General features: G+C 41.8%; 1 protein-coding gene across 1 annotated transcript in view; it reads left to right on the top strand.

Annotated features, from left to right (window-relative positions):
• Positions 1 to 16,161, top strand: part of CEP135 (centrosomal protein 135) — a 76,757-nt gene that overhangs the window by 47,381 nt on the left and 13,215 nt on the right. The window contains exons 16-21 of the mRNA XM_080640068.1: positions 4,837 to 4,952; positions 5,021 to 5,175; positions 6,863 to 6,918; positions 8,560 to 8,728; positions 10,983 to 11,093; positions 12,084 to 12,269. Of these exons, the coding sequence (XP_080496194.1) occupies positions 4,837 to 4,952; positions 5,021 to 5,175; positions 6,863 to 6,918; positions 8,560 to 8,728; positions 10,983 to 11,093; positions 12,084 to 12,269 (793 nt within the window). The remainder of the gene's footprint in view (positions 1 to 4,836; positions 4,953 to 5,020; positions 5,176 to 6,862; positions 6,919 to 8,559; positions 8,729 to 10,982; positions 11,094 to 12,083; positions 12,270 to 16,161) is intronic.

Genomic DNA, 16,161 nt, shown 5'->3' with positions numbered 1-16,161 from the left:
ACAGCATAATTTTGAAAATCAAAGGGATAATTAGGATAAGGCCTGAGATTATATTCCTAAGGAATTCCTGATTATCATACAAAACTTAATGAAATAAGACCAAGAGCTGGATGTGTCCATTTAATTAAGGAAATCACAGGGCATCTTAAATTTTTGCTCTTTTGCTATTTTGACTACAAGTCTTGATAAGTTAGACATTAGATAAAGAACTAAAATAGAAGCTGCTTTTTTCACCCTTTTTGCAAGCACTGCATACATCCTATGAAGGAGAGCTACTTGAATGGACCACCCCCCACTTCTGATTCATGTCTATATTCAACTCCAAAGTACAGGTACCATGGTATGTTTTTGTCGTGTAGAACTACTAGGCTTCCCTTTTCCCTTTTTGTCCAGCAGCTGACTGGATCTGGCATTTACTCCTTTTTGCTTTGTGCTTCAGACTATAGGCACAATCTCCTTTTCTTTCCTCACAGGAGGCCCTTCACAGTCTTAGGCACTTAAGCAGAGCTTTCAGTGCCTTCTCTTGCTTACCCTAGCCTACAGCTCCTTTGGTGTTTTCTTTTTATACTAATCCCCTTTTCTCTTGTGAGCTCAATCTGCTACTTTCCTCACCTAGGGGTGATTCCATAACTTTGTTTTGCTCTGACAGAAAAATCAGACTTATCTTGCTTCTGAGGAAAGTATGTCAATCCCATTCTCCATATCAGTAAACATTGATAGAACCATGAGTTCAAGCCGTCAGGTCCAAATCCAAAGCTGAACTCAATACAAACCGTAATACCAAGCACTCTACGGAAGCAAAGCCACACTAGTCAAACCTCATGCCACTTTTAATGTGGTTAATAGAGATCTTGCTACCTCTTTAATCACATCAAGTTCTCTTGACATGAAGACATTTAAGAAGCTGTTGCTCAGATAGAGGAATCACAGGTTCCTTTCCATCCATTTGGTGGACCCATCTTTTCTTTTCAATCCTGAGTCAGGCATTTCTCACCAAGTTTCAGTGCCACCAGTTTCTTTTCACCAAACAGACTATATCAAGCATAGTTTTTAATTGTCCAAATAGTGGATCTTTGTTTTGATTTCTTGATACAGCACCAGAGGACATAATACAAAATCCCATTTTATAAACAAATGACTGTTTTCTCCCTTGAATTTTAGCAGGTGCTGGCAAGCTATGGCCTGCTACCAATTTTTGTAAAACCCAAGCACCAGGAATGGTTTTTACATGTTTACATGATTGGAAAAAATCTCAATGGAAGATTAATATTTTGTGACATAAAAATTATATGAAGTTCAAATTTCAGTTCCCATAAGTTGTATTGAACCACAACCACACTCCTTCATTTATATATCATCTATCGCTGTTTTTGTGCTACAAAGGTAGGATTGAGTACATGCAACAGAGACTACCTGGCCCACATTGTTTAAAATACTCACTCTGTCCTTTTACAGGAAAAGTTTACTGACCCCAGCTCCAGAGGATGGCTAGCATCCCCTGAGGGGCTAAGACCATCTTTCCTGGGTAGAGAAAAATTGCTTTACAGCAAAAATGTTAAGTGGTGGGTTATAACCATAGACTGTTAGAGACATCTAAAATAAAACAGGTTGGATGTGGAGAGAGCAGAGTGCCTGAAGAATGGCTCCTCTGTGATTAACACATCCAACAGCAACTTGGGCTTACTCCTCACAGGTGGCAGGATACTATGACCTTCCTGTGACATTACGCCCTATACATGAAAAAAATAAAATTTAATAAAACAGGGAAACCATATCAGTCTCTGGTTCCTCTAATAGACCATTACAATTCCAGCCTACCCTTCTTAGATGGAGCTTCAGCTCCATATTGGAACTTGAACACTTTTTATGAATAAAGGGCCCTTTAAAATGCTGTTCATTATGAAGGGAAGTAATAACTTTGCCCCTAAAATGAAAGCATGAATATCTCCATGTAATCCTATATAATAAAAGCCTAATATGCAAATTGACTGAATGGCAGAACCACGGGTCACTATGACGTGCACTGACCACCAGGGGGAAGACAATGCAGGAGCTGCCCCCAGCCCACAGGCCCCGACTGGGGGGGTGGCGGGGGGTGGGGCTGGTGAGCAGGCAGCATCAGGCCAGCCAAGGCAGGTGCCAGTGGGGGCCCCACTCCAATCATCCTGCTGGTCACTCCACAGAGGGAGGTTACCTGCGGCAGGGGGGCGGGGCCAGCGAGTGGGCGGCGCCAGGCAAGCCAAGACGAGTGCCAGTGGGGGCCTTCCCGATTGCCCCACCAGTCTCCCCCCATATCGGCCCCGGGACCCTACCTGTGCACTAATTTTGTGCACCGGGCCTCTAGTATAATATAACTGAGGAAGTTGAGACTCAGAGAGATGGTTCTACACAGCCACATGGGTAGTAGAGAGCTAGAACCTTGATTCTAAGTGAAGTTTTATTGATTTACTTTCTGGTGGGAAGTCATCACTTCCCTTTGCTGTGTTTATAGCACTTTCAAAGCTAAGAAATTGGTTGTTTTACTAGTAACTTAGTTCTCAACATTTCCTTTCCAGACACCATGATGAACAAATAATATGATAGTCATTCAGCTGTTCTTCACAATGAACTTTATACTATACCTCAGTTCTTTCATTACGAAGACCTTTTAAAATTTTATTTTTTTAATCCTCACCTGAGGATATTTTTTCATTGATTTTTAGAGAGAGTGGAAGAGAGAGGGAAAGACAGAAATATCGATGTGAGAGAAACACATTGAGTGGTTGCCTCCTGCATGCACCCCAACCAGGGCCTGGGCCTCGGCCGGGGAGGAGCCTGCAACCGAGGTATGTGCCCTTGACTGGAATCGAACCCTTCGGTCCTCAGGCTGACTCTCTAGCCACTTCGGCTAGGGCAGTGGCCAGCAAACTGCGGCTTGCGAGCCACATGCGGCTCGTGAGCCACAGTTTGCCGCTCTGTTGACTAATGAGTTTGCTGACCACTGTCATATCCTACCCTTTACCTCTTTGCACACAATATGCCACAATTGCCTAATCCTCACAGCTTCCAGCTACACAACATTTAGTCTAGTCCATTGGTCAGCAAACTCATTAGTCAACAGAGCGGCAAACAGTGGCTCGCAAGCCACAGTTGGCCGACCACTGGGCTAGGGCATGAAGACTTTTACCTTAGCAGCAATACTTTTAGAAAAGTTACGTCCAAGATCTGGTACAGAATTTCTGTTGTCCCCTTCCCTGTCTACACTAGAATATGAAAGATAAAGCTATATTTAGGACTTATCAAGGACCTCCTGTATAACCAATCAAGATGTTACTTTATTAACCTGACTTTCATTAGGAATTAACTCTGCTAATAAACTAAGATGTAAAGAGGTCTTTATGTTTCTACTTAGAATTTCAAGCACAGCCAACTACTTGGGATTCTGTGGGCCATTCTGTTTTTAAAAGGACTCTGTATAGCTTACTGGTAGACATTTTCCCTTCCACATATAGGATGTTGGTCTCCCTGTATTCTTAAAGAAGGCAATGTGATGTAGTAGAAAAACCACTGATATCAAGTTAGACTAGCCTGGATTTACATCTTTTCTTTGTCACCTTGGACAAGTTATTATTTGTTTCTATAAAATGGGGACAATAGCTTTAATTTTGGAACTGCTCTAGGAATAAGTGAGCTAATATATAAAAGTATCAATACAATGAATACATCCTGTGGTTATATCCCTCAGAGCAATAGCTGTAGCTTTTAAGAACAGTTTGAATATAGTGTAGTCACCTGGACAGAGATAATTTTATGAAATAAAGTTTCTTGACCATAGAATCTTTCTGACTGGGTTCTGTTTGGCTGTACAGTTCTAAAGAAGTCATCCTCAACTTGACTTTTCTCCCTTCCTCTGGGTCATCATTCACTTGCCATTAGAAAAATGTGTCATGTCTTTCATCTTTCAGAACACCTCAGTATGGCCAGTAAAACTTCATTTTCAAGGAGCTGTTCCATCTCACTAGTGGTTTCAGAATCCAAGCCTCCTCCGCATTAGGCAGTTCTAAGCTAAGCTACCCTTTGTATTTCTTCTCTGTCATATCCTCAGGCAAACCTTAAAAGGAACCTGTGGGAATTTCCAATAAATAGCCTGAGGTGGGAGCTTTAGGGTTAAGAACTCCTAAGCCAGAGCTAAAAGCATTCCAAAGTCTCTAAATCCCATGAGACCAAGTTCTTGTTACTTCTGAAAAATAATCTTACTAATCAGTATGAGAATACTCTGCAATTGTCTTTATTTCCTCTGTACATCCTTTCTTTTGCTCCCTGAAACCAATCTTTAGTCTTAAATCCTTATTGCACTACAATAAATGCCTACTTTCCCAGTTTACTATGACCTCCAATTGATTACCTGCCAAAAAAGTCAGAAAAGGAAGCAAAATTAAAAGCTCACTGGACTGGATGGTCAGGACTTACATGGGTAATCCTCTGAAGTACCAGGCCATACTGTAAAAACAGGACTTACTTTTTGCCTCCACTATTGGAAATATATTTTAAGAGAAGGAGGGTTGACATTAGGAAACTGAGAAGAGTTAAAACTACCAGAAGCCTCTAGAAAAGAGTACACAATTAATTTGATTTTTATACTATATTATTTTTAGGAAGATGAATCATTTTAAAGAAGAATGGTGGACGGCAAGAAATAATATATTATATAATGCCATTGATTATACTGGAAGATCTTTAAGAAATAAAAGAAATTTTAAAAAATAAGAAAAATATTTTTTGAGATCTCTCACTTTTTAAAAATTATTTCTACCAGAGATAAAGAATACCATTTGTTTTTGTCCACTGATTCTTTAGGATAGTAAATGAGCAGCTACAGCGGTCACTTGATGATTATCAGCACCGACTTTCCATCCAAAGAGGTGAACTTGAATCAGCCGAAGCACAAATTAAAATGCTGGAGGAAAATATAGGTAATAGTTTTTAAATTTTGTTTTTGCTAATCCTAATTTACTTAGGCTAACAAGCATTTCATTTATAGGTAAACTGCACCTTAAGATGACGTCACAGGATCAAGAAGCTCATGTCATGAAAAAAACCATTGGTGTTATTGATAAAGAAAAAGACTACCTTCAGGAGGCTGTAGATGAGAAGACAGAACAGATTGCAAACTTGCAAGAAAACCTTGCTAATAAAGTATGTGCCTTTTAAATATTATTATCTGGCATCTGAAAGGAAAAGATTATTTCATTCTCTGTTTCAAGTATGCAGTTCTTATCACCCATGTATAAGTTAAGACCCAGGCCATATCCTATCTAATAAAGAAGGAATATGCTAATTGACCATCACTCCATCACAAAGATGGCTGCACCCACAGCTGAGGCCAAGTTCCCATCAGGAGCCTTAACGAGCAATCAGCAGGGACCTGAGGCTATACCCTCCCCCGCCCCCGTGAGGCTTGACAGGAGATCTCAGGCCGAATCCCCCACCTGGCAGGGCTTGACAGGGGACCTCAGGCCATGCCCCCCACCCGGCAGGACTGCACAGGGGACCTCAGGCCGTGTGCCCCACCCTGGAGTCAGGCTGGGAGACCTCAGGCCGCACCCCCTGCCCCAGTGCCAGGCCAGGGGACCTGAGGCCACGCCCCCCGTCCGGCAGGGCTTGACAGCGTCCTCAAGGTGCGCTTCTCATCCTGGTGCTGGGCTAGGGGACCTCAGGCTGCTCCCCCCACCCCAGTGCCAGGCCGGGGGACATCAGGTTGCGCCCCCCACCAGGTGGGGCTTGACTGGGGACTTGAGGCCACGCCCCCCGCCCCAGCACCGGGCCAGGGGACCTGAGGCTGCACCCCCCTGCCTGGCTGGGCTTGACAGGGGACCTCAGGCCGTGCCCCCCACCCAGTGGGGCTTGATGGGGGACCTCAAGGTGTACCCCCAGTGCTGGGTCAGGGGAACTCAGGCCGCGCCCCCGCCCAGCGGGGCTTGACGGGGGATCTCAGGCCATGCCCTCACCTGGCGGGGCTTGATGGAGGACCTCAAGGTACGCCCCCCGCCCCGGTCTGGGCTGGGGGACCTCAGACAACGCCCCCCCGTCCTGGCGCCAGGCCAGGGAACCTGAGGCTACAGCCCCTGCCCAACAGGGCTTGACAAAAGGTGGGACTGGCCGGGTCTGGATCTAGCCCAATGTCGGGGGGGTGGCTGGGTCTGGGTCTCACGCGATTTTGAGGTGCATGTGGGTGGGCTGGGACTTGACTCTGGATCCCGTGGTGTGCCCCAGACTCTGATAGGAGGAAGGTTTTCATGTACATTTTACTAATTTTCTTTCATCTCTGACACTTCTATTATAGAGAAAGGGCAAATAGCAATTTTAAATTGTTTCCTTTAATTAATCCCCTTTTAATGTGCATGAATTTCATGCACCGGGTCACTAGTCTTCTAATATGTTTAAATTTCATTTTATCTCAATAAGTTGAATCTTCAGAATTTCTATTTTTAGAATGTAATTTTATCAGATGTGATTACAGCAAACTCAAGGAAACAATTTAAGTTCTTAGTGTGAGTAGAAGCATGCCAATACTTGAAATACAGTTGGGATATAGAGCTTTCATTTCTAGCATCCTATGTAATAAAAGGCTAATATGCAAATTGTCCCCTCAACTGGGAGTTTGACCAGGGGCAGGGCCGACGGGCCAACCGACCGTGGCCCCTCCCCCTGGCTGGCCCCACCTCTGATCTCCCCCCACCCATGCACAAATTCGTGCACCGGACCTCTAATAAATTATATTATTGGATTTGAACTGAGTAAATGTGATAAATTGTATAAATTCAACTAAAAACATTCCTATACGAATTGTTTAGAATCTTATATATTTTTGTAATTTCTCTAGGAAAAAGCTATTGCTCAGATGCAGATAACGTTCTCAGAGTATGAATCTTCTTTGAAGTAAGTAATCAGTGTTATGGCATCAGCTTCTTTAGAAATGTTTAGTGAATGCAGTTCTATTTAAGTAGCATCTGTCAGTAGTTACATTGCTATTTTTCTATTTTTGCCAATGGCCGCAGCATTATTTTCTCAGTCTTCTGCATGAAAATGTTATATTGTCTTTAACTTGATGCCATCTTTTATCATCCACATCTAAACACTATGTCTTATTATTTTTTTACATGCTACTTGCTCTTTGTTTTTACTGTAACTACCCTATACAGGCCCTAATTATTAAAATATAGATTACTTTAGTAGTAGCCAGTCTTGAATTCATTCTACATCTAAACCTATCTTGAACAAAATTTTATATTTTATGTGTTGTCTCTTTACTTCAAGACAAAAGTCTCTAATCATGTTTATTCTGTGTACCCTTTTATATTATACTAGAGGCCCGGTGCACAAAATCGTGCATGGGGGGGGGGGGTCCCTCAGCCCAGCCTGCACCCTCTCCAATCTGGGACCCCTCGAGTGATGTCTGACTGCCCGTTTAGGCCCGATCCTAAACAGGCAGTCGGACATCCCTCTCACAATCCAGGACTGCTTGCTCCCAACTGCTCGCCTGCCTGCCTTCCTGATTGCCCCTAACCACTTCTGCCTGCCAGCCCGATCACCCCCTAACCACTCCCCTGCCAGCCTGATTGATGCCTAACTGATCCCCTGCCAGCCTGTTTGTCCCTAACTGCCCTCCCCTGCAGGCCTGGTCACCCCTAACTGCCCTCCCCTGCAGGCCTGGTCACCCCTAACTGCCCTCCCCTGCAGGCCTGGTCACCCCTAACTGCTCTCCCCTGCTGGCCTGGGTCCCTCCCAACTGCCTTTCCCTGCAGGCCTGGTCGCCCCCAACTTCCCTCCTCTGCCAGCCAGGTCACCCCTAACTGCCCTTCCCTACAGGCCTGCTCTCCCCAACTTCCCTCCTCTGCCAGCTTGGTCACCCCTAACTGCCCTCCCCTGCTGGCCTGATCGCCCACAACTGCCCTCCCTTAGAGACTTGTTCCCTCCCAACTGCCCTCCCCTGCTGGCCATCTTGTGGGGACCATCTTGTGTCCACATGGGGGCAGGATCTTTGACCACATGGGGGCAGCCATCTTGTGTGTTGGAGTGATGGTCAATCTGCATATTGCTCTTTTATTAGATAGGATAGAGGCCTAATGCACGAAATTGGTGCAAAGGGCTCGGCCCTCGCAGCCGCAGTGGCTTGCCTCTGCCCTCGCAGCCCCGACTTCATCTGGAAGGTCGTCTGGCTGTCTGGTCTAATTAGCATATTATGCTTTTATTATTATAGATAATAATGGGAACTTAACCATTAAATAAGTATTTGCCAATAGAATCTGTTATTTTATTATTTGCCAAGTGAATCTCCTAATACTTGAAAGTCCTTTGTTTTTACTTGCTTTTGGAATAATAATTTATTTTATGACTTCATTTGCTCATCATGATTGGTAGAGAGCTAAAATGTATCTTTTACCTAATCTGTGTCTTGATGCAGTATTTATAATTTCTTGTATTCTTAATATACTTAATTCAGAGTAAAACAGTTTTCTTCTAAATGAACTAAATTATTCAAAAAGCTTAGTTTTTACTTTTACATCACTTGTGTAACAGCCAACTAAAGGAGACACTGACGAATCGGGACCGTGAGATAAACAGTCTCCTGCGCCAGCTTGATGCAACTAACAAAGAACTCGATGAAGTAGGAAGATCTAAAGAAATATCTTGTAAGGAAAATAGAAGATTACAAGATGATCTGGCTACAATGGCAAGAGAAAACCAAGTATGAATACAATGCATAAACTTCAATAGTTTTACAGTATACAGTTTTTTGTTGTTTTTTATTGATTTCTTTACAGAGAAGAAGGGAGAGGGAGAGAGAGTTAGAAACATCGATGAGAGAGAAACATCGATCAGCTGCCTCCTGCACACCCCCTACTGGGGATGTGCCGCAACCAAGGTACATGCCCTTGACCGGAATTGAACCTGGCACCCTTCAGTCCGCAGGCCGATGCTCTATCCACTGAGCCAAACCTGTTAAGGCACAGTATACAGTTTTATAGAATATTCTTTGTTTGCTATATTTTAAAGCTTTCAATATGCTTTTTAAATTTTAATTATATATGTATCAACAACATTAATAATTCTTTAAGGATAATGATGTTTATAAGATTTTTTTAAAGTGTGGTTTAGAATGCTGCTCTATATTACAGGGTATCTAATGGATACAACTGTGGTCTCACCATTTTGGTCTTTATTATAAGAACTTCTATAGCTGGTAGCATGGTGTTCATTCTATATGGCAGAAATTGTTGTCACCCTACTGGGTGAGGACCTCGGTATCACTTCCAGGGCAAAGTTACTGTGATTTAAAGACCATGATACATTTTAGTTATTCTTACTTCTAGTCGGCTTAGTTTATTTACAGCAGGGGTGGTGTACGTCCAGCCCGTGGGCCATTTAAGGCCCACAAAATAACTTGATCTGGCCCTGCCAAGCAATAGGGGTGAGTTAATTAAATGTTTGACCAAATATAGCAGGCTAATTTTTAAGTTGATAATTTTGAATGGCCTGTGAATGATGATATAAATATCCAGATGGCCCTTGGCAGAAAAAAGGTTCCCCACTCCTGATTTACAGGTATAAGTAAATTAATGATAAGTAAATTATTTTAGAATGTCAAATACTTAAAGGTATTAGTTTTGTTTGTGCTGGTTTATTAAAGGGTTATACCCAGAAGACCAATAATTTCCTATTGTAAATATTTTGTGTTTTTGTTTTTTTTTAATTTCTTTCAACATTATTCCATATAAAGCATATTGCTGTTACACGAATTTTTTTCAATGCCAACATTTGAGCCAGATACATGATTAGGACTGTTGTGGGAGATATGTGGTAATATTTGGTTAAAACGTCAAGATCAGCCTTGCCAGTGTGGCTCAGTGATTGAATGCCACCCTATGAACCAGGAAGTCACAGTTCGATTCCCAGTCACGGCACATGCCCCAGTTGTGGGCTTGATCCCCAATGTGGGGCATGCAGGAGGCAGCCAATCAATGATTCTCTCTCATCATTGATATTTCTCTCTCTCCTCCTCCCTTCCTCTCTGAAATCAATAAAAATATTTATTTTTTAAAAAGGTCAAGATCGGCCCTGGCCAGTGGTGTTTAGTGGTTAGAGTGTTGGGCTGCACACCAAAGGGTTTTGGGTTTGATTCCTGGTCAAGGGCCCATACTTGGATTGCAGGTTAGATCCCAATCCTGGTCTGAGCTTGTGCGGGAGGCAACCAATCTATTAGATTATTAACATGCTAGAGGCCCGGTGCATGAAATTCGTGCATGGGGCGAGAGGGTGTGTCCCTCAGCCCAGCCTGCACCCTCTCCAATCTGGGATCCCTCTCACAATCCAGGACTGCTGGCTCCCAACTGCTCACCTGCCTGATTGCCCCTAACCCCTTCTGCCTGCCAGCCTGATCACCCCTAACCACTCCCCTGCCAGCCTAATTGCCCCAACTGCCTTCCCCTGCAGGCCTGGTCCCCCCCCAACTGCCCTCCCCTGCAGGCCTGTTCCCCCCCAACTACTTTCCCCTGCAGGCTTGGTCCCCCCGCAACTCCCTCCCCTGCTGGCCTGATTGCCCACAATTGCCCTCCCCTGCTGGCCATCTTGTGGTGGCCATCTTGTGTCCACATGGGGGCGGCCATCTTGTGTGTTGGAGTGATGGGCAATTTGCATGTTACCTCTTTATTATATAGGATGAGATTGGAAGTCTCACATCAATGTTTCTCTCCCTCTTCTTCCCTCTATCTTCCACTCTGTCTAAAAATCAATGAAAAAAATATCCTCAGGAGAGGATTAACAAAACAAAAAAAAGTCCAGGTAAATCAGGAAAAATAAGTGCAAGCAACACTTAGCAACAGTTTTCCTTTTTTTCCTACTCTCTCTTATTCCCCAAATTCAAAAGTAGCCATTTGAATAAAAATAGAACTAATTAGATGCTATGTTCACTTTAGATTTGCTTTCAATTTTCTGATTTGTAGGAAATCTCACTGGAATTGGAAGCAGCGGTGCAAGAAAAAGAAGAAATGAAGAGTAGAGTTCATAATTACATAACAGAGGTGTCACGATGGGAGAGCTTAATGGCTGCTAAGGTAAAAATGCACTCTCTAGGTTTGATTTAAGACTGATTTTTTTTTACTTTTTTATGCCTCTTCTATTAGATTATTAGCAGTATGAGATTGGAATTCTTGCCTACTGTCTCTTTATATTTCCCCCCAGATCTTATTTAGTACTAGAGGCCCGGTGCACGAAATTCGTGCACGGGGGGGGTGGGGGGACAGGAGTAGTCCCTCAGCCCGGCCTGCACCTTTTCACAATCTGGGACCCATCGGGGGATGTCCGACTGCTGGTTCAAATTATTTTGCAGGCCTTAAATGGCCCACGGGTTGGATGTTCTCCACCCCTGCTGTAAATAAATTAAGCCAACTAGAAGTAAGAATAATTAAAATGTATCATGGGTCTTTAAAACACAGTAACTTTGCCCTAAACTGGCACTGAGACATCCCTCTCGCAATCCAGAACTGCTGGCTCCTAACTGCTTGTCTACCTGCCTGCCTGATCGCCCCTAACCCCTCTGTCTGCCTGCCTGATCGCCCCTAATTGTTCTCCTGCCTGCCTGATCACCCTTAACCGCTTGCCTGCCTGCCTGGTCGCCCCTATTCACTCTGCCTGCCTGCGTCCCTCATCGCTTCTAACTGCTTGCCTGCCTGCCTGATAGCCCCTAACCGCCTCTGCCTGCCTTCCTGCCTGATTACCCCTAACCACTCGCCTGCCTACCTGCCTGATCTCCCGCTTGCCTGATTTCCCCTAACCACCTTTGCCTCGCCCCCGCCATGGCAGCTTTGTCCAAAAGATCGTCCAGAAGGATGGCAGGAAGGACATCTAGAAGGTCGTTCAGCTGTCCTGTCTAATTAGCATATTACACCCTTATTATTATAGATTATTATAGATAGTATCTGCACAGGTAGCTTCTGTTTCCTGACTTAAAACAAAAATCCCAATATGTGTATATGTTTCTGACATGAATATTCCAATAAGTGACAATTACTAACTTAGAAACATTTTAATTATGCTCAAACTAGGAAAAAGAAAATCAAGATTTGTTAGATAGATTTCAAATGCTTCATAACCGTGCTGAAGGCTGGGAGGTCAAAGCCCATCAAGCTGAGGGAGAAAGCAGCTCAGTTCGACTGGAACTTCTTTCTATTGACACGGAGAGGAGGCACCTTCGTGAAAGAGTGGAGCTATTAGAAAAAGAAATTCAGGAGGTAATATATATTTGTTTGTCTTGTGAAGTCTTTACTTAATAGAACAGAAAGCATTCAAAGGTACTTTATTTGAAGTGAGAGTTAAGCATTGGTGAAATCAAGTTCAATGGTAATCTTTTGTCATTAATTCTGATAATTTGCTTAGGAGCCCTGTACTTCATTTTTTATTGTAGTAAAATATACGTAACATCAAATTTACCATTTTATCCATTTTTAAATGTACAGTTATGTGGCAGTTACTACATTCACATTATTGTGCAACTATCACCTCCATCTATCTGCAGAACTTTATCATCTTCCCCAACTGAAACTCCATCCACTAAACACTAATTCTCCATTCTCCACGCCCCCAACTTCTGGCAACCACCATTCTACTTTCTGTCTCTATGAATGTGACTACTCTATGTACCTCCTATAAGTAGAATCATACAATATTTGTCTTTTTGTGACTGGCTTATTTTACTCAGCTTTAAGATTAACTTAACCTCAAGGTTATCCATGTTATATAGCATGTGTCAGAATTTCATTTCTTTTTAAGGCTGAATAATACTTCATTGTATGTAAAAACCACATTTTGTTTATCCATTCATTTGTCAGTGGACATTTGCTTGTTTCCATTGAAAGTAATGTTGCTATGAATATGGGTGTACAATATCTGAGTCCTTGATTTCAGTTCTTTAGGATATACCCAGAAGTGGAATTGCTGAATTATGTGGTAATTTTATGTTTAACTTCCTGATGAACTGCCATGCAGTTCTCTACAAGGGCCTACAGCATTTTACTGTAGGCTAAATCTCACCAGCAATGTAATGATTTCAGTTTCTCTACATCCTTGCCAACACTTGTTATTTTCTGATATTTTTAAATAATAGCCATCCCAGTAAGTGTGACGTGGTATCACATTTTGAATTTGAATCACAATTTCTTAATGATTAGTGATGTCGAGCATCTTTTCATGTGTTTATTGATCATTTGTGTATGTTCTTTGGAGAAATGTCTATTCACATCCTTTGCCCTCTTTTTTTTTTTTTTAATCCTCACTCGATATTTTTCCATTGATTTTAAGAGAGAGTGGGAGAGACAGAGCAATATCGATGTGAGAGAAACACATGGATTGGTTGCCTCCTGTACTTGCTCTGACCATGGCCCGGCCGGGGGGACCCTGCAGCCAAGGTACATGCCCTTGACAGGAATGGAACCCGGGACTCTTTGGTCCGCAGGCCAACACTCTATCCACTGAGCCACACTAGCTAGGGCATCATTTTTCAATCAGGTTGTTTTTGTTATTGAGTTGTAGGAATTGCTTGTATAATTTGGATGTTAATCCCTTATTAGATAGGTGTTTTGTAAGTTTTCTCCCATACATGGTTTGCCTTTTCACTCAGTTTTATCCTTTGATGCCTAAAAGTTTTAATTTTTATAAAGTCCCAATTATTTCTAATACTCTTATTACATAACTTTTGGTATCATATTTAAGAAATAATTGCTGAGTCCAATATAATGAAACTTTTTCCCTATGTTCTTCAACAATGTTTGTAAGTTTTAGCTCTTATGTTAAGGTCTTTGATCCGCTTTGAATTGACTTTTGTATATGATATTAACATAAGGGTCCAAATTTTTGTATGCAGGTTTAAATAAGCTCTTATCATAAAGACAGTCCAAATTTATTCTTTTGTATGCAGGTTTAAATAAGCTCTTATCATAAAGACAGTCTAATAAAATTTTCTTAAGTAAATCTTGAATTCAGTTAAAATATAGAGACACTAGTTAGATTTATTTAGAATATATGGCTATTAGGGTTTTTTGGTGTTTTTGGTATAGTGTTGTAGTCTTCATTTTTTAGGAGAAAGTATTAATTATCTGTAGTGGGTAGAATTATAGCCCTCCCCCCAAAAAATATATATATATATATATTTAGATTCTAATACCTAGTACCTGTGAATATGACCTTTTTTGAAAATAGTGTCTTTGCAGTTCTGTAACCAGGCTAAAATGAAGTTATACTAAACCAGGCAGGTCATAACCCAATGACTTGTGACCTTATAACAGTGATTTTCAACCAGTGTGCTGCAAGAATTTTAAAAACATGCAGTACTTGCCGAAACCGGTTTGGCTCAGTGGATAGAGCGTCGGCCTGCGGACTGAAAGGTCCCGGGTTCGATTCCGGTCAAGGGCATGTACCTAGGTTGCGGGCACATCCCCAGTGGGAGGTGTGCAGGAGGCAGCTGATCGATGTTTCTCTCTCATCGATGTTTCTAGCTCTCTATCCCTCTCCCTTCCTCTCTGTGAAATATCAATAAAATATATTTAAAAATAAACAAATAAACAAATAAATAAATAAAAATAAAACCATGCAGTACCTGACTATTTAGTCAGGGGCACTGACCTCTTTTCCCTTAGATTGTCAAATAAAAAAAAATGACAGCCAATACAATAGCCATCCCATGTGAGTGAATCAAAATTATACCTATTTTTTTTATTATATCAGCAAAAAAAACATATTTTGTGTGTGCTGCAGAAATTTAGTAATTACTTTATGTGTGGCATTAGATGAAAAAAGTTGAAAATTGCTGCATTATAAGATAGGAGAAATATGTATACAGAAGACACAAGGGAGAGTGGCAGGTGAAGATGGAGGCTGAGATTGGAGGGATATGTCTACAAGGCAAGGAACTCCAAGGATTGCCAGCAACCACCAGAAGATGGGAGAGAGGCATAGAACAAATTCCTCAGAATCTCCTGAAAAAGCCAACTCTGTTGACATATAAATTTCAGACTTGTAACCTCCAGAATTGTGAGGGAATAAATGTCCATGGTTTTAAGACACCCAGTAATTTGCATTAATTTGTTATAGCAGTCCTAGGAAACTAATACACTACCTCTATAAACTTTCTATTGAGTATAATAACTAAAAGCATGCTTTTCAACCTTCAAAAGAGTTCTCAGGAAAAACTGTTCTTTAGTTCTTTATAATTGTTCATGTTATATGGTATGTGAAATTAATTTACATATTTATATTCATTTTTTTGAGGGAAACTTTGATTTTATTCATTAATATTTGGAAAATCCAAATGTTTACTTTTCTGAAACTGTTGACATTTATTAAATCTTTATACACAGCATCCTATTTTTTAAAATAAATGTTTATTGTTCAGATTATTACAATTGTTCCTCTTTTCCCCCCATAGCTCCCCTCCACCCAGTTCCCACCCCTGCCTCTGCCCTTACCCCCACACTGTCCTCATCCATAGGTGTACAATTTTTGTCCAGTCTCTTCCCGCACCCCCCACACCCATTTTCCCCTGAGAATTGTCAGTCCATTCCCTTTCCATGCCCCTGATTCTATTATATTCACCAGTTTATTCTGTTCATCAGATTTTTTTATTCACTTGATTTTTAGATTCCCTTGTTGATAGATATGTATTTGTTGTTCATAATTTTTATCTTTACCTTTTCCTTCTTCTTCCTCTTCTTAAAGAATGCCTTTCAGCATTTCATATAATACTGGTTTGATGTTGATGAACTCCTTTAGCTTTTTCTTATCTGTGAAGCTCTCTTTTTTTTTTTTAATATATTTTATTGATTTTTTACAGAGAGGAAGGGAGAGGGATAGAGAGTTAGAAACATCGATGAGAGAGAAACATCGATCAGCTGCCTCCTGCACACCTCCCACTGGAGATGTGCCCGCAACCAAGGTACATGCCCTAGGCCGGAATCGAACCCGGGACACTTCAGTCCGCAGGCCGACGCTCTATCCACTGAGCCAAACCGGCTTCGGCTGTGAAGCTCTTTATCTGCCCTTCAATTCTGAATGATAGCTTTTCTGGGTAGAGTAATCTTGGTTGTAGGTTCTTGCTATTCATCACTTTGAATATTTCTTGCCACTCCTGTC

Source organism: Plecotus auritus, assembly GCF_963455305.1.
Source record: "Plecotus auritus genome assembly, chromosome: 1".
Taxonomy (NCBI): domain Eukaryota; kingdom Metazoa; phylum Chordata; class Mammalia; order Chiroptera; family Vespertilionidae; genus Plecotus; species Plecotus auritus.
This window is presented reverse-complemented; position numbering and strand designations above follow the sequence as displayed.